This window comes from Leptopilina heterotoma, unplaced genomic scaffold (assembly GCF_015476425.1).
Source record: "Leptopilina heterotoma isolate Lh14 unplaced genomic scaffold, ASM1547642v1 Lhet_64, whole genome shotgun sequence".
Classification (NCBI taxonomy): Eukaryota; Metazoa; Arthropoda; class Insecta; order Hymenoptera; family Figitidae; genus Leptopilina; species Leptopilina heterotoma.
This window is the reverse complement of record NW_025111150.1, coordinates 1166021-1193702: the sequence shown is the minus strand read 5'-3', so window position 1 is coordinate 1193702 and position 27682 is coordinate 1166021. Positions and strand designations below refer to the sequence as shown.

Below are 27682 nucleotides of genomic sequence, written 5' to 3'. Positions count from 1 at the left end.
TAAAAAAGAGCTTTTTTCAAAACACGGAGGTACTCAGAAACTTTTTTAGAATATTTTTTTGATTAAAAAAAAAATGTAGGTATGATAAACGACGCTTGTCTTCTAAATTTGTATTAACAATTTTTGGAGTCGATTATTAAATTTGGTCTTTTTTTCATCAAATTTGAGCTTTTTTATTAAAAAAAAAAGCTTTTTCCGAAACAAGGAGATACTCAGAAACTTTTTAGAATACATTTCCGATTTAAAAAAAAATGTTTTTTTCTTGAAAAATGATAAGTTTTGTAAATAAATTGCAAAAAGCTTATTATTATAGATAATATATAATTAAATGTGTTTCAATATATATTTACTCACAAAAGAAACTCATCAAGAAGTGTTGTTAGACTCACCTGAAACAATAAGAAAAAACACTTAATATTAAAATTATTCTCAAAGAAATAAAAAATGTAAGCAATCATTTCTATTAAATAATTCTATTAATCAATATTAAAAACAAACACATACAAAATTAATTTAAAAAATAGCAAAAATTCACTCAAAAGGAAATAAAATTGGACAAACCTAATCATAAAAAATAAAGTGATAAATTGATTGTAAATGTTGTAAACTAAAAAAAAAACCTCGTAAATAATAAAAACAGCTTTAATGCGTTTTTTCTCATCGCAAAAAAAGCGTAATGCGAAAGAAGGACTTAAAATAATATATTTCGTTAAGTTGCCATACACTCTCTACAAATATTGACCCTACTTATTCCCCTTCTTCTATTTGTCTTTCGCCTTTCTCTCTTTTCAGAAAAAAAAGAAGAAAACCAAATAAAAATATGCATCCATTTTCAACGCATTTTCTTATTCACGTAAAATATCTTCCAACACATACATATAATTTTACTGCATTTATGTTATTTTAGAAAAAAAAAAATTTTATACCCTCCCTCTCTCTTGGAAATAGAAAATTGAATCATGTTGAGATATAAAAAATACAAGAAAATATTTTATCGTAAAATACATTTTTGCTAGAGGGAGTGAAAAAAAGAAGGAAAGAGAGAGAGAGAGAAGAGAGGGAAAATATTTACCCTCTTTTATAGAGGGAAAAAAATTGGAAGACAAATTTCCAAACTGTAGAACAAGAGGAAGGGAGAGTGAATGTGTGTGTATGAGTTGAACCCTTTCGACAGTTTAATCCACGAAACAAGCAAGCGCGTCTCGCACCGTCGGTTTCCGACCTTGGTTAACCCACACTCGGTTAACTGTATCCTAAGCTTTACTAAGCGGAGACCAACGAGACGATTAGGAACATAGAACGGAAACTCACGCAAAAGGGTTGTTGGATAATAATAATAATAATAATAGTAATAATAATCATGATAGTCATCATCCTCATCGCACCAGTAAGGTGAAGGTGGTGGGGTAAAATGGACCACCGCTTAAATGCTTAAAGGGTTGTTTTCTCACTGAGACTATACGATATACCAAAGTCTCGACCACTTCAAGTTGCCCGGAACCAATTTCAAGAGAATATTGCTTAAAGCTCTGTCTCGCTCTCTTCTTCTCTCTCTCTCTCTTGTTCTCCTGTCCGAGAGGAAACACTGACACTACAGACTAGTTTCTATCCACGTCGAAAAGTTTGCTACAAATTTCTATAAGCATCTCTTCAACGATACTTTCGTTTAAACACCCTAAACGACCGTTTAAAAGTTGCGAATTCTTTACAGGTTTCTCTCCTCGTCTCATCGAGAGAAGAGACTTCATGGCTTTCAGTCCATAAGCCAACTTTTAGGGAATAGAATCTCCTTTAAGTTCCAATGTTTCAAATTTATTGTTTTTTATTACAGAACTTTATAAAAGGATTCTCTCTCATTTACAAGAGAAAAAGGCGAATTTTAGTTTTTTTTTTGTGATCTACTTTAGATGAGGAGAAATTTTTTGTCAATCCCCTTACCCACAGTAACTGATGCACTAACGTGCATCAGATTTTTATTTTCTTTTATTATAGTAGATTTTCATTACTTTCATATTTTTATTGAAAAGTTTTTTTAATCTTACATTTAAAAATTGAAGAAAATTTCGTCTGACTGAACATTTTCTTTTACAACTTATGCTTTAAAAACATTCAAAATTGGATTTTTTATTGCTTTCAATTTGAATCAAGACCAAATAACTTTTTGTAGTATTTATAAAACTTTAAGTGCAAAAAATCTTGTGTCTGACTAAAACTGACTGTTACTACTGTAGACATAACGTCTTGTCTGACTAAAAATAGCTCTTACTACTTACAACATGGAACTGGATGATTTCAGTGATTTTAAACACTTCGACTGGTTCTTAATACTGTCATAGCAACATTATACTAATTTTAAAAGCTTTGTCTGACTAATCTTGACTTTTACTACTCATTCCTACAATTTGTGGAAGTAAAATAGTATGCCTGACTAAAAATTTCTTTAACCACTTACATTATTTGACTGGATGACGTAAATTATATTTCGTCTTCGTCTGACTGAAAATGGCTTTAACTACTTACGACATCTAACTGGATGGTTTAAATTGCCTATCTAAATATTCTCTTGTATTCAAATTTTTGAGAAATGAAATTTTTTTCGTTTTCAACTGCAAAATGGAAACTAAAATCTATTTTAAAGTTGTCATAAAATTTTAAGTGTGTGTAAAATCTTGTGTCTGATTGAAATTTACTTTTACTACTGAACAGAAAATTGATAGAAATCAAAACGTATAGTCTGACCAAAAATTGACTTGTACTACTGATTCTTATTTTAAATACTATGTCTGACTAAAATCGACTTTTACTACTGACTTCAACAATTTTCGTAAGTCAAATACTTTGTCTGATTAAAAATTTATTTAACTACTTGCATCGAAAAAATAAAAAAATAATGAATGTATTAAATAATTATATTTCTTTAAACATTGTCTGACCAAAAATTGACTTGTACTACTTATTCGGATTTTAAATGCTTTGTCTGACTAAAATCGATTTTTACTACTGATTTCGACAATTTTCGTAAGTAAAATGCTTCATTGTCAGACTAAAAATTTATTTAACTACTTACATCGTATGACTGGATACTATAAATTATATTTTTAATATGTTGTCTGACCAAAAATTGACTTGTACTACCGATTTTTTTTTTAAATGCTTTGTCTGGCGAAAATCAACTTTTACTACTGATTTTCACCATTTTCGTAAGTAAAATGCTTTGTCTGACTAAAATATACTTCTTCTACTAATTTGTATATTTTTTGAAAGTAAAATGTTTTGTCTGACTAAAAATTTATTTAACTACTTAAATCGTCTGACTGGTTACTGTATATTATATTTGTAATACATTGTCTGACCTAAAATGGACTTTTACTATTTATTCTGATTTTAAATGCTTTGTCTGACTAAAATCAATTTTTACTACTGATTTCGACAATTTTTGAGAAGAAAAATGCTTTGTCTGACTAAAAATTTATTTAACTACTTACATCGTATGACTGGATACTGTAAATTATATTTTTAATACATTGTCTGACCAAAAATTGACTTGTACTACTTATTCTGATTTTAAAGGCTTTGCCTGACTAAAATCGACTTTTACTACTGATTTCGACAATTTTCGTTAGTAAAATGCTTCATTGTCTGACTAAAATTGGTTTTTACTACTGATTCTAAAGATTTGTACAAGAAAACGACTTTTACTACTAATTTAGATGAATTTGAAAGTAAAATGTTTTGTCTAACTAAAAATACCTTTTTCCCTTAAGAACGAAAAATTTCTCTCTAAACCAATTATTTTTTAAAAATACTTTTTTATTGAATAAAAAAGATAAAACAAACACTAAAGATTTACTGAAAATTTTAGTAATGTCTGACTATTAAGTGATCTTTACTACTGCACTATTAATTTCCTTTATTTGTCAGACTACAATATTCGCCTTGGATGACTAAAACTGTCTCTCACTACTTACAGTATCTAACTCCTTAAATTCAATTCTTCTTATGATTTTTTGCCATGTCTGACTAAACATATTTCTTACTACTGACGAAATTATTATTTCTTGAAAACCAAAATAAAAAACTTCAAAAAGAATAATTTAATTCTTTAAAACTTTTTTCTTCTTTTAAACTTTGTGAAAATTTAATAATTAATAGTAGATTCAATATAAAATATTACAAAATAACAAGAACAGAAAAAATTGAATTAAATTTACAACAACAAAAAAAATTTCATTCATAGGCTAAATTTTATTATTATGTTAAGAGATAAAGGAATAGTCGTTATTAAAATATTATTTCTATTAGTTTTGAGCCATCGTTTTCTATATTATATTTCATCGATATCATTGGACAAATCCGAGGGGATCTAAATCTTTTGTCTGGAGCGAGCGAGCGTAGAAAAATGACAAGATTCTTTTTTTTTTTACTCCGCTTACCATCTTTCGTTCTCTCTCTCTCTCTCTCTCTCGGAACCGACGGATATTCGAGAGTCAAGTCAGCAAATTTTCTTCCACTATTACGGTTCTTGGATTTTTCAGCTCACCTCATCTTGCTAGATGTCCCTTCAAACGAATGAATCGACATCCAGCTAAACTGTTATACCTCTAATTATTATTGTCAATCAATTCATTTTCAAAAATTTCAATTTCAATATCAATATCTGACTTATTCAGAAAAAAAGAGAGAAAGAGAATGGAAAAAAAACTTGACGATTATTTTCTCTCATTCGTGAAGATTATTCTCTCTCTAAAGATTTTTCTGACAAATATTTATCAGAATTTTAATCGTCTAATTATATGATGTAAGTAGTTAAAGAATTTTTAAGTCAGGCAAAATATTTTACTTAAAAAAATTATATCAATCAGTAGTAAAAGTCAATATTAATCACTCAAAACATTTTGCTTACGAAAATTGTAGAAATCAGTTGTAAAAATCGATTTTAGTCAGACAAAGCATTTCAAATAAGAATCAGTAGTAAAAGACAATTTTTGGTCAGACAATGTATTAAATATATTATTTACAGTATCCAGTCAGATGCTGAAAGTAGTTAAAGAAATTTTTAGTCAGACAAAACATTTTACTTACAAACATTATATAAATCAGTGGTAGAAGTATATTTTAGTCAGACAAAGTATTTTACTTTAAAACAAAAAAATTGGCGAAATCAGTAGAAAAAGTCGATTTTAGTCAGACAAAGTATTTAAAATCAGAGTAAGTAGTACAAGTCAATTTTTAGTCAGACAATGTTTTAAAAATGTAATTTACAGTATCCAGTCAGACGCTGTAAGTAGTTAAACAAATTTTAAGTCAGACAAAACATTTTACTTACAAAAATTATACGAATCAGTGATAAAAGTATATTTTAGTCAGACAAAACATTTAAAATCAGAATAAGTAGTACAAGTCAATTTCAGTTAGATCATTTGTTTTGATTTCTATCAAGTTTCCGTCCAGTATACAATAAATTTGAATACAAGAGAATATTTAGTCAGACAAAAAAGATTTACTTTTCATTTTGCAGTCGATAACAAAAAAAAATTATCCATTTTTCTCAATTTCAATAAAAGCTCTCATAGAATATATTTTTACACACTAGAAAAAATTTGGTGTGATTTTTGTTGCGTGTTAAATTAACCAATGTTAAACGACATAGAATGTGGCGCCACCTATAACGGTTAAATTTGTTGCGTGTTATTTTAACACCAAATTCGGTGTTAAAATAACACTTTTTATTTTCTGTGCAGACAAAACTTGTTTTAATTTCTAAATATAATAAAAAATTTTCTACACTTTAATTAAAAAATATCTAATCAATTAAAAGTCTATAATATAAAAAGCGAATAAAAATTTCTCCTCAGCGACCTGGATAAATAAAATATATAAATCTAAAATTTAATATTTCCAATTTTTATGAAATTGGATATTTAAAGACACTTGTTTAATTTAGATATACAAATTTAATAAAAGAAAATCTAGATGGTTTCAAATAAACTGTTAATTTGATTTATCTTTTATAAGTAGAAATAAAAATTCCAGACATGATTTTAACATTAAACTTTCAATAAGCACTGTCTCGTGTAAATGTGAACTTTTATATTTTCAATTTTTTTCTGTCTCAAAAACTATTCTTGTCAAAAATTGAATTTACAAACAGTGTTTTTTTTTATTTCGAGAAGTTTGTTAATTCACTTCTAACATACGCTTATAAAAATATAAAAGTTTCGATGGTGCGTGAGAGAATATATACGAAAAGCGGGGGACGCGCGCGCGTTGTTGACAAATATTTTTAAAGCAAACAAGTGAGAAACTCGTTTTACAAGCGAAATATGGAGATAAACTTGAGAAAAATGAAATTGGAAAAGCTCACTTTCTCTGCGTCAACTTGAAATTATGTTCTTCTCTCTCTCTCTCTCTCTCTCTCTCTTGCTCTCGCTCTATACATATAAGCAAAGGCATATATAATAAAACAAAACAACTTGAAATTTCTCATTCCATGAAAATCTTTTCTTTGACAATTTTTATTCTCTCTTAATATTTATTCTTCAATTTATTCTTTTTACGATAAACATAATCGTAAAAACAGAAGTACTGTCTTAAAAGCAGCGGAGATTTGCAGTAAAGGTGACGTTTGCCAGTGGGAAATATATTTTCCATTCCATCCTTTTTTGAAGTGTCCGGATCGAACTAACAGAGAGAGAGAGAGGGGGGGGGAGAGAGAGAGTGAAAGAGGAAAAAAAGGAGAAAGAGAGAAAGAGAGAAGGAGAGAAAAAGCGAGAGAAGGTGAGGGAAAAAAGGAGGAGAGAGAGAGGGGGGAAGAAAGAGTAAAAGAGAGGAAGAGAGAGAAAAGGTACTTTCATGTCTGGTGTGCGAAGGTAGTCGATTCAGAAGATCGAAAAGCAACAAAAGAAGAAGGGTTGGGGGGGGTTTAACTTTTTCAGCGGGGGTTCGAGGAGAGAAAATTTCGAGATTTACACTCGGTCTAAGAGCTGGGGATGGTTTATCGGTCAGACGGTTTATCCACTCAACCAGGTCGTCTTTTGCTTGCAGTATAGAAGTCTCATGTAAAATACGCCCGGGTATTGAACGGCAAGAACAAGGGTCGCTACATACTTTCATCCCTACAACGACCTCAATATTCTCGTCTTACATACAAGCTACATGCAAATATATATATACACACTCCCTTGAAGATTTCTTCAAATAGCAAACCTCTGTTTCACTTTTATTACTTTAATATTAAACTTTTCTTTGATCAACTTTATCCCATTGCTCCATACATTTATCGCTGGTTATTTTATTAAGAGTACACAAAGATTCACTCGAGGTAATTCTATTACTCACTATATTACCGCAAATATAAGTTAATTACAATAAGTCTCTATAAAATTTCAAAGATGAAATGATCAAATGAATGACGCTAAATTTGTGACTCTTTTCAATTTCAATTTTTTGACAAAAAATTTAAGGGCACTCTCTAAAACTGAATCAGTGAAATTTCACTGAGAATCAGTGACTCTATTCTCGCGATTTGAATCAGTGAAATTTCACTAAAGATCAGTTAAAAATGATTGAAATTTCAGTCATTTTTCACTGATTGGCCAATTAAAAAATAACTGAAATTTTCAATATGTGTGACAGAAATTTTCAGTAGTTTTTTAATTGGCGAATCAGTGAAAAATGACTGAAATTTCAGTTATTTTTAACTGGTTTTCAGTGAAATTCCACTGATTCAAATCGCGAGAATAGAGTCACTGATTCTCAGTCAAATTTCACTGATTTTCACTGATTCAGATTTAGAGAGCATGTTCGGGGGTTTGTGAAGTTACCTTGACAGTAAGAGTTTTTTTTTCTTACACATTTTTTCTAAGGATATAAAATTGAGACAAAAAACGAATCAAAAGTGTTGCGAAGCAACATTTTTGATTCGTTTTTTGTCTCAATTTTATATCCTCAGAAAAAATGTAAATCTGATATTCGTTAAGGGCATGTGGGAAATATCCCTCGAAAAAAATGTTTCTCCTTGTGTCCTTTCACTGATAAATAATCTTCGATATCTCGTTCTAAGAAATATTTAATTATTCAATAAATTATTTATTTTTTTTTTTTTTATTAAATAATTGAATTCTAAAACTGCCTTCTTTAAAAATTTTTTATCGACGAAATTTTTCTTCGCAAACATTCAATTATTTTCATAATTAACGAAATTTGTAAAAGAATTTAATTATTTAAAATACCTACAATTTTCACAAAATTTTTCGAAAAAAAAATGTTTATTTAAAAAAAATTAAGAAAATTCTTTGTAAAAATTCAATTATTTTACCAAAAAAAATTATTTACAGAAATTCAATTATTTAAAGAAATTATAATATAAGTTCTTCGCAGGAATTCAGTTAATTTTACAAACAATAAAATTTGTCACATGAATTCAATTATTCAATAAAATTCTACTAAAATGCGTTACAAGAATTCAATTATTTTTTATAAATAACAAAACTCATCGCAGGATTTCAATTATTTAAAAAAAAAAATTTTAATAAATTCCTCGAAAATGTAATTTTTCTAAAAATTTTATTAGAATTCTTTGAATTAATTCAATTCTAAAGAAATATTTAATTATTCAATAAATTATTTTTTTTCTATAAAATAATTGAATTCTCAAAGAACTTTCTAGTAATAATTAATTTAATAATTAATTTTTATGAAAATAATTGAATATTAGTATTTTTTTAGATTTGTGACACTAAAAACTACTTTTTTCTGTTTTTTCCTGAAAATTTGCACACTAATAATTGAAATAACAAAATTATTCTAAACATTTTTTAAAAAAAAATCTTTGAAACGATTCATTATTTTCAATATGTACTATTTTTAATAAAAAAAAAAATTATCCCACAAAAATTTAATTATTTAAAATACTTACAATTTTTACACAATTTTTCTAAAATTTTGTCTTCAAGAATTCACTTATTTTAACAAATAAATAAATTTTATTAAAATTCTTTGAAAGAATTCAATTTTAAAAAATATTTAATTATTGTATGAATTAGGTATTTATTTTTCTATTGAATAATTGAATTTTCATAGAACTTTTTAAAAAGAATTGATTTAAAACTGAAGTTTTTTGTGAAAATTTCAATTATTCAATAAATTATTAATTTTTGTATTCAAATAATTTAATACTCGTAGAACTTTTAAAACGAACTGGTTTAAAAATTAATTCCAGTTAAAATGATATAGCTGAATAAGTGAACAATATTTGTTCTGTAAAATGTATTATCATTGTCAGATACGAAAAAACACATAATAATGCTCTACTTGGCTTCTAGTTTCCTTGTAATAAATAAAAAATTGATAAGACAATATGAATTTTTTTTTATTTTAATAATAATATTTATTTTTTTCCGATAAGTTCAACAAAGTATTGAAAACAATAATTATCCTCAATTATAAAAGTTATCTCTGATTGGAGAAGTATAAAAAGCTCGAAATTTTTAGTTTAAATTCACAATTTAGAAAATTTTCGAAGCTCTAACACTACTATAAACATAATGCAGTTTCTTCGTCTGAATTTCATACTTATTTTGTCAGTAATATTTGTTATTGACTCTGCCTTTGTAATGGGAGGTAAGTAAATTTTAATTTCTTTTCAAAAGCTGGATTCTTTTTGTAATTCATTTCACAGTGAAACAAAAATTTATTTGATTCAAATAACCGATTACTTGTGTATTATCAATTAAATATTTACTTGAATCAAATAATTTTTTCAGTCAATTTAATTGTATTTGCTTCAAATATCGAAATTAATGGTTCCAATACAATTTATTTCAAACACAATTTATTTTGAATAAAAATTATTTGATTCAAGTAAATATTTAATTGATAATAGTCACGTAAACGGTTATTTGAATTAAATACATTTTTTTAGTGCATAATTATTGACTTCCACAATAAGATAATGTAATTTCAAAAATAAATTTTTAAGTAGCAATTTTTTTACTCTTTTGAAATGTTTTCATTTAAATATATATTTTGTTTATTTGAATGTTCAAAATTTATAGAAACATATTTGAGAGTATAATTAATTTAAAAAATGAAGTGAAAATTTTCATGAGGAAGCAAAGTATACATTATTTTATAATTTGTAACAAATTTTTTGGTCTGTTATTTATAATGATTTTAATTTTTCAGACCTTTCAGGATTGACGGAAGCTACCTTCGATAAAAATGAGGAACTTGTAGAATAGTTTTCCCAAAGCTGGAATCGCCTAATTGTACTCAGGGATATGGAAAAACTGGGAACAATAAGCAGTTGAAATATTGTATTACTGCTTTTGGAAAGTAATAAAATTGTACTTAAAATTTTAAAAAAAAGTTTCGTTTTTCTTCATTTTTGTGTAAAAAAAAAATTATTATTAAAAAATTATTATTGAAGGCAAATGGTTAAATTTTGATTGGTCCTGTAAATAACACCGAAAACCTTTCTGTCTAACTTTTTTCTCCACGTGGCTACTAGTTTTGAAAAATTGTCCAAAATTCCTAGAAGAACGCGTGTCAAACTCTATATTTTCCAAAGACCCAAAATTTTCTTTTCTTCTTTAAATTACAAGTCGACCACGACACCACTTTCTCTACCCTTAATTCAAAATTATTTGAAAAATATTTACTTGATGCAAAAAAAGAAATAATTTTCCATTAAATAAATATTCATATTTGGTATAATAATTTTTTTTACTGCATTTATAATTATTCTGAACACGTCTGAGTTTAATCAACAAAGCGGAACATATGTATATTTTTTTTTATACTTTTTACGATTAAAATTTCATCGTTTTAATATCAAAGACAAATTAACATAACGAGACAATATCCAATTATGTGCTTTTATCTGGCATAATTAATTAAACAGTAATAGATGCATAAATATTTAATTAATGCTCATTAAAAGTGTGCTTTATGAATATTTCAAAAATACATTTTTGCTAATTAAAATATAGTTCTCTTTTATTTACTTCCAACTAATGAATATTTCATTAATAAATTATTCTCAATATCTAAATAAACTTATTATCTCTTAAAAGTAATATTATGTATCAATTTTATTTAAATCTGAATAATTGGAAAAAAATGTTCAACATTAAAATATTTGCCATTAAATTGTTAAAATAGGAGGTAATAAAATAAACGAAACATTCGGATAAGTGGATTTTAATTTTAATTTTAATATAAACTTCTCATACTTTTCGTAATGAATACGTAAATAATTGTTAAAATATTTTTGGAAAAAATATTAAAAATTTATAAAAATAAATTCCGTGACTGTCTGAATCTACTCTATAAATTAGAATTAGTAAAAATGTTTACTAATTGAAATTAGTTACTGACTTTTAAGTTAGTAAATTTAACTAATAAATTAGTAGAAATTACTATTTATTTTACTAATAAATTAGTAGAAATCACTATTTATTTTACTAATAAATTAGTAGAAATAACTACTTATTTTAGTAATAAATTAGTAGTAATCACTATTTATTAGTAAAATTTACTAATTCGAAAGCAAAAAGTCAGTCACCATATTCAAATTAGTACCTAATTAGTAAATTCAACTTTTTTCCCCTGTCCAAATTTTTTTTCCTCTGATATTAGTGACTGACTTTTTGCTTTTGAATTAGTAAATTTGACTAATAAATAGTAATTTCTACTAATTTATTAGTGAAATTTACTAATTCAATAGCAAAAAGTCAATTAATTCAAATTAAGAGAGTTCCACACAATTTTGGTTTTATCTTGTAAATAGTAGAAGTTATACTCGTGTAGATGTTTTTGCTTTCGCAAAAAGAAACTTTCTTTTTGATTTTCTTCAAAAAAGAGAAAATGATCAACTGCTGGTTACGATTAAAAAAAATACTCCCCCAATGATCTTTCATATTTGTACATTTATCTTCATTGACAAGTCAACGAATTCCTTGTGTCAAAGGAAATTGCATGATATGGGTTTTGCTAAACCACCTGCGTTACTCAACCCAAGGTCTCGTAATATATACATATATATATATACTTTGTACAATACTCATGTTTAGATTATATATTATGTATGTATATTATACGTGTATACATTCTCCATCTCGCATTTATACACACACACACACATATTATAATTTATATAGTATATAGATATATTTTCATCTATGTAATAACAAGCACGTAACACAAAAGGTGTCTGGCAAGGTTGATGGAGCACCATCCGGAAAATTATCTTTCCCCACTCACACTCACTAAAGAAAAGCATTGAAGGCATCTTTTATTAATTTCTTTACAGATAATGCCAGACAACACTTCTTCCTCTACTACTTCTCTCCTTGTGATAATGAGACACTGCAGCTTTCTTGTTCTTTCGTTCCTCTCACTGTTATTTTAGATCTTGTATGTCTAGATATAAAGTTACTTTTCCAACGTTAATGCTTTACTCATTTTTCACCATATCTAACAGGAAATGAAAACATGAAAGGAATTGCTGAAATGAGAAATAAATGGACTAAAAAAGTGGTCCATAAAGAATCGCTTTAATGTTCCTTTAATTTAAGAGTCATTTTATTATACAACTCTCTGTCTCTCTCCCTCTCGCGTCCTCTCTTTTCATAAATTTCATAATATTAAAATTGAGAGAAAATAAACGCCAGAGGAGAAAATGGAGAATATTAAAAATTTAACGGGGGATATTCTAAATATAAATATATGTGTCATTCAACATGTTTTCATTGATTCTTATTATAAATTGTTTTAAGTTGTCGCTGTCAATTTTGCTCCAACAAATATTGTGAATTTTTTCATTTTAGTCTGAAATTCTATTGAAAGAAATATTTATATAAAAATACAGAAACGTTATGAATTTATTGATGGATTTTTTTATTGATATTTTAATTTATTATACTTTTGAGATTGAACTCTATTATTTTATTTATTCTCTCCTTTATAGAATCGTAAATTGACTATTAAAAAGAGATGTTTATTTAGAACTCTAAATTGATAGTTTATCAAATCAACTAAAAAATCTAATTAAGAGAAGATGGAAGAAAAAATGATTTCGTGGACGACTTGTAATTTAAAAAGAAAAAAATATTTTCGGTTCTAGAAAATATAGTTTGGCACGCGCTCTTCTCGGAATTTTGGAAAATTTTTCAATAATTATTGAAAAAATTGATTTCATTTGGAAATTTTTTATTAAAAATAGTAAATATTGAAAATAATTGAATCGTTTCAAAGAATTTTATAAAAAAAATTTAGAATAATTTTTTCATTTCAACTATTAGCAAATTTAAAGTAGTGCAAATTTTCAAAAAAAAAGGAGCTTTTAGTGTCACAAATCTAAATAGAAATACAAATCTTAAATTATTATCCAAAATTTTCATAAAAATTAATTCTTAATAAATTAATTCCTAATAAATTAATTCTTATTCCAAAGTTCTTTGAGAATTCAATTATTTAATACAAAAATAAATAATTTATTGAATAATTAAATATTTCTTTAAAATTTGAATTCATTCAAAGAATTTTAAGAAAATTTTTAAGAAAAATTGCATTTTTCGAGGAATTGATTTATATTTTTTTTTAAATAATAGTAATTCTGCGATGAGTTTTGTTAGTTATAAAAATAATTGAATTCTTGTAACGCATTTTATTAGAATTTTATTTTAAAAAAATTGAATTCATGTGACAAATTTTATTGTTTGTAAAAATAACTGAATTCCTGCGAAGAAGTTTTGTTAAAATTTATTTAAATAATTGAATTTCCGTAAATAATTTTATTTCTTAAAATAATTAAATTTTTACGAAGAATTTTCTTAAATTTTTTTTAAATGATAATTTTTTTCGAAAAATTTGGTAAAAATTGTATTCTAATTTCTAAATAATTAAATTCTTGTACAAATTTTGTTAATTATGAAAATAAATGAATGTTTGCGAAGTACAATTGCATAGAAAAAAAAATTTTTTAAGAGCAGATGAGAGAAAAAGTGGTTTTATGGAAAATTATTTAGCAGTGAATGTTTGCAAGGAACAGTTTCATAAAAAATTTGTCTCTTGATAATTGATTTTTTTTGGAATTGTTTATTAAAAATAGTAAATATTGAAAATAATTGAATCGTTTCAAAGAATTTTATAAAAAAATTTTGGAAAAATTTCTTTATCTCGACTATTAGCAAATTTTCAAGAAAAAAAGGATAAAGTAGCTTTTAAAATGTCACAAATCTAAAAGGAAATACTAATATTCAATTATTATCATAAATTTTCCTAAAAATTAATTCTTAAATTAATTCTTATTACAAAGTTCTTTGAGAATTCAATTATTTAATACAAAAATAAATAATTTATTAAATAACTAAATGTTTCTTAAAATTGAATTCATTCAAAGAATTTTAATAAAATTTTTATGAAAAATTACATTTTTCGAGGAAATAATGACAATTTTTTTTTTAAATAACTGACATCCTGCGATGAGTTTTTTTATTTATAAAAATAATTGAATTCATGTGACAAATTTTATTGTTTGTAAATATAACTCAATTCCTGCGAAGAAGTTTTGTTAAAATTTGTTTAAATAATTGAATTCCCGTAAATAATTTTATTTCTTAAAATAATTGAATTTTTACGAAGAATTTTTTTAATTTAGTTTAAATAATAAGTTATTTTTTGAAAAATTTGGTAAAAATTATATTTTAAATAATTAAATTCTTGTACAAATTTTGTTAATTTTGAAAATTATTGAATGTTTGCGAATGAACAATTTCCTCGAACAAAAATTTTTTATGTGCATTTGGGAGAAACAGTGGTATTGTTGTCGAATTGTAATTTAAAAATAAAAGAATATTTTGGGTCTTTGAAAAAAATAGAGTTTGGTACGTGCTCTTTTCGGAATTTTGTAAAATTTGTAAAATTTAAAAAAATAATTTTATTAAAAAAATTGTCGAAACATTCGGAAAAGTTTTTTACGGTTTGAAAATAACTTTTCATCTTTTTATCTAATTATCCAAAGGAGATATCAAACGAGATTTCTCAGTGAGACGACACGTAGAAAATCAGTTTTTTCGAGGAATATTTCCACAACATGCCCTTAAAATTTACTAGTAAACAGTAAAAGAATTTTTATTAAAGTTTCATTTCAACTAAGAAGTTGAGGTGAACATTCGGAATTTTTGAAGCATTAGTTTAAAAAAATGTTTGATGAACAAACTTGGAGTAATCATGAACAAACTAATATCGTGGATGGTAGCTAAAATTTTTACTGTCATGGAGGTAGAGACCGACGATGATTAGATGGGAATGACAATGACGCAATGCTTGATAATCGATGGCTTGTTATTTTCGTTATTCATTGCCCTGACGTTTATCCCTACATGTTCTGTGGAAATTGTAACCTATCAAGGAGCCATTTGCCAAGGGGTGACCACACCCTTCGACAATCATGATCGAGGTCTTTCTATCGGATCGCTATAATTTCTGACCGCCGCCTCGAGACAGTTTGCGAACGTCTATAGCCCATTTGAGAAAGTGACCCTTATCTTGATGGTTTCTAAAAGAGAAAAGAGAGTGGCTTTTGCTTCTTTTTTTTTGCGTCCCTCGTTGATTCTCTTCATCCATTCTATTATAAAAATTTTTTCATGCGATTAAAATGGTTGGTAGACCAAATTAGCTACTTACTATATACTATACTACTACTTATTCCCACTCATCTACTACTTTTTTAACGATTTGATATTATTTGGATACTTTTTTTCGATTTCTGACATTAAAAAGAGTGGCTACTCTTTTTTGGTTCTTGTTTAGAATTTGAACTTGACCAATTTTAAATTCGCTGAAAGTTAAAATTAAAAAATGATTCTTGAAAATTTTGAGAGACTTTTTGAAAATTAATTTATCGAGTACAAAGCCTTCAATTAAAATTAGAACAGAGACGCAAATGTGTCTCATTTTGTGTGCAATGGTTCTATCGATTTTTACAAGGTATTTAAAAAATAAGGTCCTAAGTTCAGACTTATTGGTATATATTATAGTTACAGTCTCTTCTCTTTCTCTCTCACTCTCTATGAGACGGTAGATAAAACTTCTAATCCTGTTGATTCATTATTCAGTTCCAAAGGCTTCATAAACTAAGTACTCTTTTTTGTTCGTCCCTCTGCAGAATTGTTTTGAAAGCTTAAATATTCAGGGTCTTAAGAGGCTTACGTAAACGCAAATCGGGCTACCTAATCGCTTTGACATAGTGACTAAGTATTGGTCGAGTATTAACTCAGTACTGGTTACTAGATCCGAAACTAACTTGACCATCTGCTAAATACTGTTCGACACTAGCTTTTCCACAATAAGTAAAACGTTCTTTACTGCCACAAAGTTACCGTGAAATTAATTTCCATTAACCCTCCTTCTATTATCTTTTTAATAAATTCCCTTTTTGGTATATATTTCGAACAAATTCATTTTCGAGGGACGTTGAAGGTAAAAACACAAGTAATATTATGAACTAACATTCACATTAACACTAACATTCATTATTGAAAATAATGTTTTATACTTCTTCAAAAAATTATTCATAATGTTAGTTGTATGTTGTTGCGACTTATTAGAAAAAGAGACGTCAACTACGTTTATTTATAATAATTATTAGCATAACTTTAGCATTACCTAGAACTAAATAACAAGTTTTCCGTGTAGAAATTTCCCTACTATGGCCATATTAGGGAATGAAACACACGGCCCGACCTGGACCAGATCGGGGCGACGACCAAATGTGGATTTCCTGATCAGGGCCATGTGTTTCATTCCCTAATAGGGAAGGCCCGATCTGTCCCTGATCTTGGCCATAGCGAAATTTCTACACGGGTTGTGGTAACAATTTTAATTTTTTAACCAAAAATTACACATAAAGGTTTTTGGCGTTATTGACAGGACCAATCAAAATTGAACCATTTGCCTTCAATAACAATTTTTTTACACAAAAAGGAAGAAAAACGAAACTTTTTTTTTAAATTTCAAGTACAATTTTATTAATTTTCAAAAGCAGTAATACAATATTTCAACTGCATATTGTTCCCAGTTTTTCCATATCCCTGAGTACAATTAGGCGATTCCAGCTTTGGGAAAACTAGTTTGGATTTTCCTTATTCTTTTTGGCGATCACTTTCAGCATTTTTGAATAGCCAGAAAAATTAAAATCATTATAAATAACAGACCAAAAAATTTGTTACAAATTATAAAATAATGTACACAATTACCAAGTTGAAGTCCACAACGTCTTGATCAACGAAAAAAAATTGCTCTCTTAGTAAATTAATTCAAAATGACGCAGCAATATTGATACAAAAATATTTAGAAATAAAAGATTGATATTTATATTTTGATAATAATTATTTTACAATTCAATATTAAATTAAAAATAATACTTGAATGCATTAAACAAATTTATTTCGTTGATAAACGTTGTGGACTTCAACTTCGTTGTACACTTTGCTTCCTCATGAAAATTTTCACTTCATTTTTTAAATTAATTATACTCTCAAATATGTTTCTATAAATTTTGAACGTTCAAATGAACAAAATATATATTTAAATGAAAACATTTTAAAAGAGTAAAAAAATTGCTACTTAAAAATTTATTTTTGAAATTACATTATCTTGTGGAAGTCAATAATATTATGCACTAAAAAATGTATTTAATTCAAATAACCGATTACGTGACTGTTTTCAATTAATAAATTATTCAAAATTAATTATAATAACTTGAATGTTCTTTCATTTACTTACTTTTTCTATCCCTCACACTCTGAAGTTGTCTTTTGTTTAAATAATTTTGTTTTTGTTATCTCTAATTATATTTTATTTTATAATTAATTCAAAATTGTAATGACAAATTAGAAATCATCAAAAAAAATTTTCTAATTCTTTTCACTAAAAGAATAAAATTTTGGTCAATTTTATGTTTTGTCAAATTGAAATTATGCAGATTTTTGTTCTTTATTTCTAAACAAAATTAAAAAATTGTTAAACAACTATGATTAAGAAATAGAAAATTTATTTATTTTGCATTATTTTTATTTATGAATCACAATGTTTTTAATAAAATTATTATTTTGTTTTAGAAAAAGAAGAAAAATATTTGCACAATTTCTATTTTTAATCTTATTTTTCGAACAGGATTTCTCACAGGAATTAGGACATTTAAAAATTTCAAATTAAACAACTTATATAGGTATAATAATTAAAGATGACCGAGAAATAAAATCATTATTTTATATCCTAAAAATATTGGTACTGTAACTTTATCAAAATTATTTTCCTCATTTTAATTCAATTATTTTCTAGAATCTTAAATTATTTTTTATGAAAATAGAAGAAGAATTTTTTGATATTTATGAAATAATTGAACTTTGGAGTAGAATTTTGTTATTTATAAAGATAATTGGGTTTTTTACGGGAATTATTATCAAATTTTGAACATAGTTTAATTTTATAAGAATTTTATTTATTTATTTTTTTTAAATAATTGAATTTTTGCCATTATTTGTAATTTCTGCGAAATTGAATTTTTTTAGTGTTTTCAATAAAAATTTAAATGAGAAAATATTAAAAATCATTAATTTTAATTAAAAAAGACAGCAGGAAGTTGCTAGTTAAATATTTATTTGAATCAAATAATTTTTATTCGAATCAAATTGTGTTTGAAATAAATTGTATTGGAACCATTAATTTCGATATTTGAAGCAAATACAATGAAATTGACTGAAAAAATTATTTGTTGAAGTAAATTTTGAATTAATAATAAGTAAGTAATCGGTTATTTGAATCAAACAAATTTTTGTTTCACTATAAAATGAATTAATTATAAAAATAATTCAGCTTTTGAAAAGAAATTAAAATTAAAATTTACTTACTTCCCATTACAACGGAAGAGTCAATAATAAATATTAATGACAAAATAAGTATGAAATTCAGACGAAGAAACTGCATTATGTTTATAGTAGTGTTAGAGCTTCGAAAATTTTCTAAATTGTGAATTTAAACTGAAAATTTTGAGCTTTTTATACTTCTCCAATCAGAGATAACTTTCATAATTGAGGATAATTATTGTTTTCAATACTTTGTTGAACTTATCGGAGAAAATTAAACTTTATTATTTAAATAAAAAAATATTTATGTTATCAATTTTTTATTTCGTGCAATGAAACTAATTGAATTCTTGTGACGCATTTTTTCAAAATGTTATTGAATAAAATTGAATTCATGTAACAAATTTTATTTTTGTAAAAATAACTGAATTCCTGCGAAGAAGTTTTTTTAAAATTAATTTAAATAATTTTATTTCTTAAAATAATTAAGGGCAGTTGGAAGGAAAAGTGGTTTCGTGGTCGACTTGCAGTTTTAAAAAGAAAAGAATATTTTTGGTCTTTGGAAAATGTAGAGTTTGGTACATGCTCTTTTCGTAATTTTGTAAAATTTTGTATAATATTTCAAAAAAATTATTGAAAAAATAATTGTTGAAACATAGGGGAGAGTGGGGCAAACCGGCCATACCTACGGTTTTTTTTACTCTTGTGACTAAACGAATCAACCGATTTCATTTTTCGATGGCTTGTTTTAAAGATCATTTAATTGAGCAACGTTTTCCTAGAGGCACCTGTACTTTATCTTTTATTGTTTAGTTGCTGTGTTAACTTTAAAAAAATTTGCAAACGGTCCGGTTTGCCCCACCCCCTGGGGTAAACCGGTCACCCCCATGGGGCAAACCGGTCAGTTGGGTTTTTTTTATCTACAATATTGCATTTGTATAATCTACAATAACAATAAACAAAAAGAATCATGTGAACAATTGTTGTAGTAATGAAAATAATAATACAGAATTGAATTTTAATTAAATAAATAATTTTTTTAAATAACAAAAAAAAATGTTTTAAATTATCAGAGAAATAATATTTAAGGGTCTAATTCTCTTTGGAAGATAATTATTTCTCATTAAAAGTAAATATTTTAACGAAAAAAACATTCTAATTAATAATAATTTTTTTGAAACTCTGATACAATGAAAATATCCTATGGCCGGTTTGCCCCACTCTCCCCTATACGGAAAAGTTTTTTACGGTTTGGAAATGATTTCTCATTTTTTTAGGATAAAATATTTGATTTGGAGAAGTGATAGAACATCAGAACTTTACAAATCACCAACAATTAAAGGAAATAAAAATTACTATCACCAACATATAGCGACTAGTGTCAAAATTTCCAACTAGTCATTGAGAGAAAAAGTCAATAACAAACTTTTCGATTCGCAACAATATTTTTCTAACACAAAAACTTTTTCGGATGAGACATGTTTCGCAGATATCCGGATAAATTTCATTTCCTGCAAACGTTTCAGTCCGAAAAACCAGCAGCTTAGATCCCAGGAAACGACTAATATGTAATCCGGTTCCAATATCCTGTCCCATCCACAACTTGTATGTCTTATTGCGAGTCTCGCCCCCTCTTCCCCCTCACAAAAACCCCTAAAACTTGTTTTCCACTTGTACATCATATCCCCTCCCCCCTCTCTCTCTCTCCCTCTCGCTATGCTACTTTTCGATCCTTAAAGAGGGGCTTTCAAATTTCTTTCATGTTTCTCGGGCGAATACGCATATATCGAGAAATGTATATTGAGAGTCGAATAAATATATGGCAGGAAGAAAAATGCCTCTCCAACTCGACAAGAAACGTATAGAGTGAGTCGAAGAACATTTCCTCTTTCGGTATCTTATAATTCCGGCTGCAAACGTGAACACGCTGATGCGCTTCACTTCTTGGCATTAATATTCGATGTGAAGGGCATAAGACCGTTCCGGTTTTTATATGGGATATTACGCTGAAAAGTGATGCAGCCAGAGTTGAGTCAGTCATTTTTCTTGTTAAATTGAGCTATAATGTATTATATAATGCTGACAGAAAGAATTTGCTGCAATAGTGTCAATATTATTTTTTTTTTTTTTGCAATTTTTTTTCGCCTCTATGTACATTATATGTTTATATCATCGCAAGTGAAAATAAAATATTTTCAAATGGCAATATTTTAGTGTATTTTTCGAAATTTATTTTCAATTTTTGATGTTTTTGTAAATAATTTCTAAACGTTTAAATAATCGAAATCTTTTGGTGAAATTTTGATAGATTTTCACTTTCACTTTTTTTACTCACAAAGTGAAATTGAAAGTGGAAATGAAAGTGAAAATAAAGAAACTTTCAAAGTAAAAATAAGACTGGAAATTAAAAATCCATTCTCTCTTTGATAAATTTGTCATTTTCGAAGTGAAAATGAAAGTGAAAGTGTAACTTTTTTATTTTTAAAATTTAAAGTGAAAATGAAAGTGAAATTAAAAGTCTATCAAAGTAAAAAGTAAAAATCCATCAAAGTGAAAGGAAAAATTATTTTCTAAAAAAAGCTTTAAACTTTTGAATCATTTCCAATAAAATCACTTTTCGAAAAGAATTATTGAAAAATGCCTGTTATTGACAAAATAATTTTGATTGATTACAAAAAAAAGTCCACACAACCTCTTCGAAATTGCTGGCGATTGACAAAAAGCGATTTCGTTAGTTTCAAATTGAACTTTTTATTGGAAATTTACAGTCATTAGAAAATAAAAATTTTTTAAATTAAACTTCATTGGAAAATAAAAATTCGAGAAATGTTCATTGCTCCCGAATGAGAGAAACGATTTTTATAATTGCAATTTGAACTTTGTTATAGCAAATTTAAATTCATTTTAATAAAAATTATTTTTTTATCTATTTTCAATAGAAAATAAAAATATTGCAGATTAAACTGCATTAATAAGAAGAAACATAGAAACTCATTTTTAAAATAGAAAAGAAAAATAGTTTAAAAATTGCACTTTTTTTTAACAAAAAGTATTTAGAAATTGAGTTTTTTTTTTATTTTGCTTCAAATCTCTGGAAAAATTGAATTTTACAAGAATTGCAAAAATAATTTAACAAAATTAAATTGACAAATTTTTCGCCGGAATGAATGAATTCGGCGATTATTATAAGTAGTTTACAAAATATTAAAATTCAAAACAGCCATAAAAAGGCACCTTATTTATTATTATCAACAGATAAAATTTGCAGAACTAATTTCCAAACTAAGCCAATATAAAAATTCGAGTCTTACAGAAAAAAGCAAAAAGTACTTAACTATACTTTCAACTTCACTTAACTTTTAGAAAACTTCTTGTTCTGTATACATCAACTCGACGAAACTATAAGTTTGAAAACAGGAATTAAGTAAGCAAGAAGTATAACAAAAAAAAATTGTTTTTTAAGAGGCTCAACGAGAAGAATACTTATTATCGAATCTTCATATAGTTAGCAAAGTATTAAACAAACTTTTTTCTACAAAAAAAACGAATTCTCCTAAATACACTCTTAAATAGAACACATTAATGTTGCTTTGAAAAATAAAATAAATTTATTAAAAATTAAATTTATTAGAAAATAAATTTATTGGAAAACAAATTTATTAGAAAATAAATTTATTAGAAAACAAATTTATTAGAAAATAAATTTATTAGAAAACAAATTTATTAGAAAACAAATTTATTAGAAAATAAAATAAAGTTTTTAGAAAATAAAATAAATTTATTCGAAAATTAAAAAAAAACGAACAAATCCCAGAAAATTCGACAAGAATTTACAAAAAACATAAAAATTGTGTATATTTTTTTTTAAATTCCTAAATTTATACCTTCCACATTGAAAATAATCCGTTACAGAGTGAAACCCTTTGCCTATTCATTTACATTGAAAACATGTAGCGCACAAAATGTTACCTACAAAAAACGGTATTTGTCGTAATATCACATCCATTGTCAATACTTTGTTAACCTCCCCCCTCTCGCTCTTCTTTCAACAAAAATAAAAACAAAATTTTTTTTTCGAACCAAATTGCTTTGATTTCAGATTACTTTATATATCGCGAGCAATCGTTACTTTCTGATAAAGCTAGGCGAAAAAACAATGGCAAACCGTCAATTATTATCGATGTCGTCAATTCTTTTCAAAGCACCATCAATTTATTTTGAAACAAGATAAATGTCATGGAAAAAGGAAATATTGACTGTACGAGGTGAATGCACATGAAGCAAGGGAGATGCGCGCCCTTGTTAGCGCAAATGTAAAGGATTGGAAAAACTCTTTGAAATCCGATATATATATGTATATTGAAATCAAAATAAAAGAATAGATTTTTTCGTGAACATTTCAGACAGAAAAAAGATGAGGTTATACAAAGTTTCGAAATAAACATTGAGAATAAATTGATTTTGAAAAAAGTGGAACGAAAAGTATGTTACCCGGTTTTGACCTACTTTATCTCCCCCCCCAAAATTATTGTCAACGTTATTAAATGAACGAATTTAATTTTTTTTCAAACTTAAAATTTATTATGAATAATAATTATAAAAAATTATATATAAAATTTCAAACTTAAATTTTTCTTTTCGATTTTTATTATAATTTTTTATACTTGTAAAGAAAAAATATTTCGTTAATAATTATTTGTAGCTAAAAATATAAAAATAATCCCAACTTTTCGAATTTTTTTATCATCACACGTTTTTCTTTTCCCCCTTTTTTTCTCTTTTTCTCACTCTTTCTCTCTCTCTGTCTCTAAATTGGCAACGCATTTTATGGACAACCCCTAAGTCACCAGACAGTTTTGTCAGTTTTATAATAAATTCTCCTCAATACATCTATCTTTTCTTCAATATTTTACCCTCAGTCACAGGTTTTCCCCATCATAATTCCAACGTTCATTTCCTAATCGTTCATACGAGAAAAAATGTTCCTTCATCATATTTACAGAAATATCCATCACCTTGCATCCCTTAATCAAAAATAAAAATCATTTATATTAAATGTTTGAAATCATTGACGGACAAATTCTTATTCCATGCGCTCTCTCTAATTTAATAGATTTAGAAATTTATAATAAATTGGAAAGTTCGAAAAATTTCCAACGTTTAAATGAACAACATTTTTTTTCGTCAAAAATATTTTCCTAATTTCCAAATTAAATAACATTCAATACTTGCGTAATTTTTGTTAAATAAATATTTAAATACTTATTTATTTCTCCAAAGGAATTAAAAGATTTTCAACGATTACTTTGTAAAAATCTTTTTGAAATTTTACAATTTCTAAAAATTACAACTGTAATTCTTCCAAAATTCATTAATCTTTTTTGTTGAAATTTTTAATGAAAAATTTTTCAAAACTTTAATCATTTTCTAAAATATAATAAATTAATAATTATTTTCAATAAAAATTTCAATTAAATATTATTAGTTTTACAACAATTAAAATTTTTAAAGATTTCAATTTAAAAATCTTTTGATTCCTAAAAATCATAATAAAAAATTTCTAACAATTCGTAATGTAACGCTTCTAATATTCAATTATTATCTAAAATTTTAAAACTGAAATTTATTTTTAAATCAATTATTATCATTTGAAAGTTCTACGAGAATTCAATTATTTAAATAAAAAAGTAAAGAATTTATTGAATTTAATTATTTCGAAGAATTTTAATAAAATTTTTAAGAATAATTGAATTTATTGGGAATTCATTTAAAAATTTTATTAAAAAAAAGGAATTCATCGATAATTTTTATTATTTAATAGAATAATTAAATTTTTGCGAAGAATTTTATAAAACTTTTTTCAAATAATTGATTTCGTTCGAAAAAAGTAATGAAAATTGTATTTTAAAATAATTGAATTCTTGTAAAAAATTTATTATTTTTGAAAAAAATTTAATTTTTGTGAAGATTTTTATTAAAATTATATTCGAAAAATAATTGAACTATAATCTAAAGTTTTTTAATATTTATGAAAATAATTGAATGTCTTAAAGAATGTTATTGTTAATGAGAATAATTGCATTTTTATAATTTTTTTGGACGAATGTAATTAAAATTTTAATTATTTTAAGAATTGGATTATTTAAATAATTCAATTCTTAGGGAAGAATTTTATTAAAATTTTTGAAAATAATTGAATTCTTTCAGGAAATTTTATTAATAATTTTAATTAATTAATTAATTTTATTAAAATCGCATTGAAAATAATTGAAATCTTTTAAATAATTGATTTCATTCAAGGAATTTATTTAAAATTGTATTTAAAATAATTGAATTCTTGTGAAAATTTTATTGTTTATGAGAATAATTGAATTTCTGTAAAGAATTTTATTTAAATTATATTCGAAAACTAATTGAACTTATCTATAAAGTATTTTAGTAATTTATGAAAATAATTGAATTTCCAAAAGAATTTTATTGTTTATGAGAATAACTGTATTTTTACAAGTTTTTTGAACGAATTTAATAAAATTAATTCAATTCTTAGAGTAGAATTTTATTAAAATTTTTAAAAATAATTGAATTCTTAGAAGAAATTTTATTCATAATTTTAATTAATTAATTAATTTTATTAAAATTGCATAGAAAATAATTGAATTCCCGCGAAGAATTTTACAAAAATTCTTTTAAATAGTTGATTTTTTTTGAAAAAATTTAATGAAAATTGTATTTTAAATAATTGAATTCCTGTAAAACTTTTATTAGGTAATAATGAAAATTATTGAATGTTTGCAAATTCTCGAAAAAAACAAGAAATTAGTTTTTCATGTCACAAATATAAAAAAAGTATCCAAATAGTAACAAATCATCAAAAAAGTAAAAAAATAGTAGATAAATTTCTTCTAATTTTATTTTCACTCTAAATAGTATTTAAAAAAAAATTTCTATTAAATCTTATGCGACAAAACCCGACTAAAAAAAATACCTCTTGTTCAACATTCAATACCAATTTGTCCGAAAAAAATAACTAATGAACTCTAACGAATTTACCGCGCTCAGCTCTATAAAAGATAATTTCCCCGAGTAACAAAAAAAAAAATTCTTTTTATTTTTGTTTCAGCCAACTGTAATTAAGTCGGACACAAGATTGAATTCTAAATGTCATTTTCCAGTGTTCAAGTTGAAAGGGCAATGCAATCCATTTGTTTTCGTGACGGCTGAATAATTGATTTAACAAACTTTCTCTAACGGACTAATTCAAATGTGGAATTGGTGGCTATTTCGTAATACCGGTTTTTTTTTACTCGAATCTTTTTATTTTTTTTTTTATCTTTTTTTTTGTGGATTGGGTGAGCGAGTCACTCAAATGCCAAACGCATCACCGTTTGCCTTTACCTCCTCCACCACCATCACCACCTCCTCCTGTTTTCCTCCCCCTTTTGGTACAACGTGCATGACCAGCTCGTTCGATTTTATTTTATTCACAACAGAAGCCGACGATCGTTCACCGGCGGACACGTGCCCGAAAATTCAATGAATTTCCTTCCTCTCCAACAATCGAACAGTTTTTTCATATAATCTATCTTCCCTCGATTCGAAAACGCGATTCTGCATTATCCCCGACCTGAATGGAAAAATAGAGAATGCTATTGTGTGAGCATATCGATAAATATAAACGTAAATATGCAAATTGATATTAAAATTACATTTTTACCCCGTGTAACGCAACGCAACGCAATGCGTTCATTATTCATTTTTACCAAGACTTCTGTTTTTTTTCTTTGTAAAACGAAATAAAAAAAAAAATTATCACTCCACATAGTTTTTGACACTTTTTCCACCACATACAATTATTTAGCTACTATTCTTATTTTACTATTTCTTACATTGAGATTTTAAATTTTAATTTATAAAGAAAAATTAAAAACAATTAATTTTAAAACTCTAAGGAAAATTAGAGAGCTTAAAAATTTTGCAAATTAAAGTAAACTAAAAATTGAAATTTATATAAATAGTTAAACTCACTAGATTCAATGTCTGATTATAAATAATTATACAAAATTACTAACATTTTGAGATTCAATATGCAGATCCTATTCTCCACCTGAGAACGCCAAGGTCACCGCCAGATGGCACTTTAGTCCCTTCTTGGAATTTCCCTAGCCACCTGGTGGTGACCTTGGCGTTCTCAAGTGGAGAACTTAAACTTATTTTTATCCTTAAAAACCTCTTTTTAAAATTAATGAAATGCAAAAAAATATTATTATGAAAATAATTTACTCTCTAAATCCGAGTTAGTTGAAAATAACTAATCATTCATAAAATCGTGACTGAATTTTTGATTTGATAATAAACGTTAACATGAACATCACATGCGACGTTAAAGCAGAAAACCTCTTTTTATTTTGCCACATAATATGTAAAAATTGAGGTACTTAACTAATTTTTATCCATTATCTATCAATTTCCATTAAACAAGAACCACATGTTGCATAACGAAATAATTGACTAAAATAAACAATATTTTTTTAATGCATCACAAATCTAACAAAGCTCTGTTTTTATCTTGTTAACCGTTTGACGCGCAAACGAAAAATTGCACGGATTAAAAGATTTAAGAGAAGTTTTACACAACTCTGACAAAACGTATATATATATACAACATTATCGTTCGAACAATTCAGCTCTTTTTTTCCCAAATGTACGCAGCTGGACACAAATGAATAAATTCTCTACATGCCACAATTTTTCAATTATTTACAAGAAACAATTTATTTAAACACATTTAAAAAAATCAAAATTTATTCCCT

The 27682-nt window shown here is 25.8% G+C and overlaps 1 protein-coding gene and 1 long non-coding RNA gene across 2 annotated transcripts in view; one reads left to right on the top strand and one right to left on the bottom strand.

Moving 5' to 3' along the window:
* Positions 1 to 332: 332 nt before the first annotated feature.
* The window catches only part of LOC122509915 (beta-1-syntrophin-like), a 211710-nt gene continuing 184360 nt past the window's right edge, over positions 333 to 27682 (bottom strand). Inside the window, exon 3 of the mRNA XM_043624241.1 lies at positions 333 to 389. Coding sequence (XP_043480176.1) covers positions 367 to 389 — 23 coding nt within the window. The 3' untranslated portion in view covers positions 333 to 366. The remainder of the gene's footprint in view (positions 390 to 27682) is intronic.
* On the top strand, positions 9502 to 10368 carry LOC122509920. The gene is made up of 2 exons (XR_006302390.1): positions 9502 to 9621; positions 10186 to 10368. It is a non-coding gene; the product is annotated as an uncharacterized LOC122509920 (long non-coding RNA).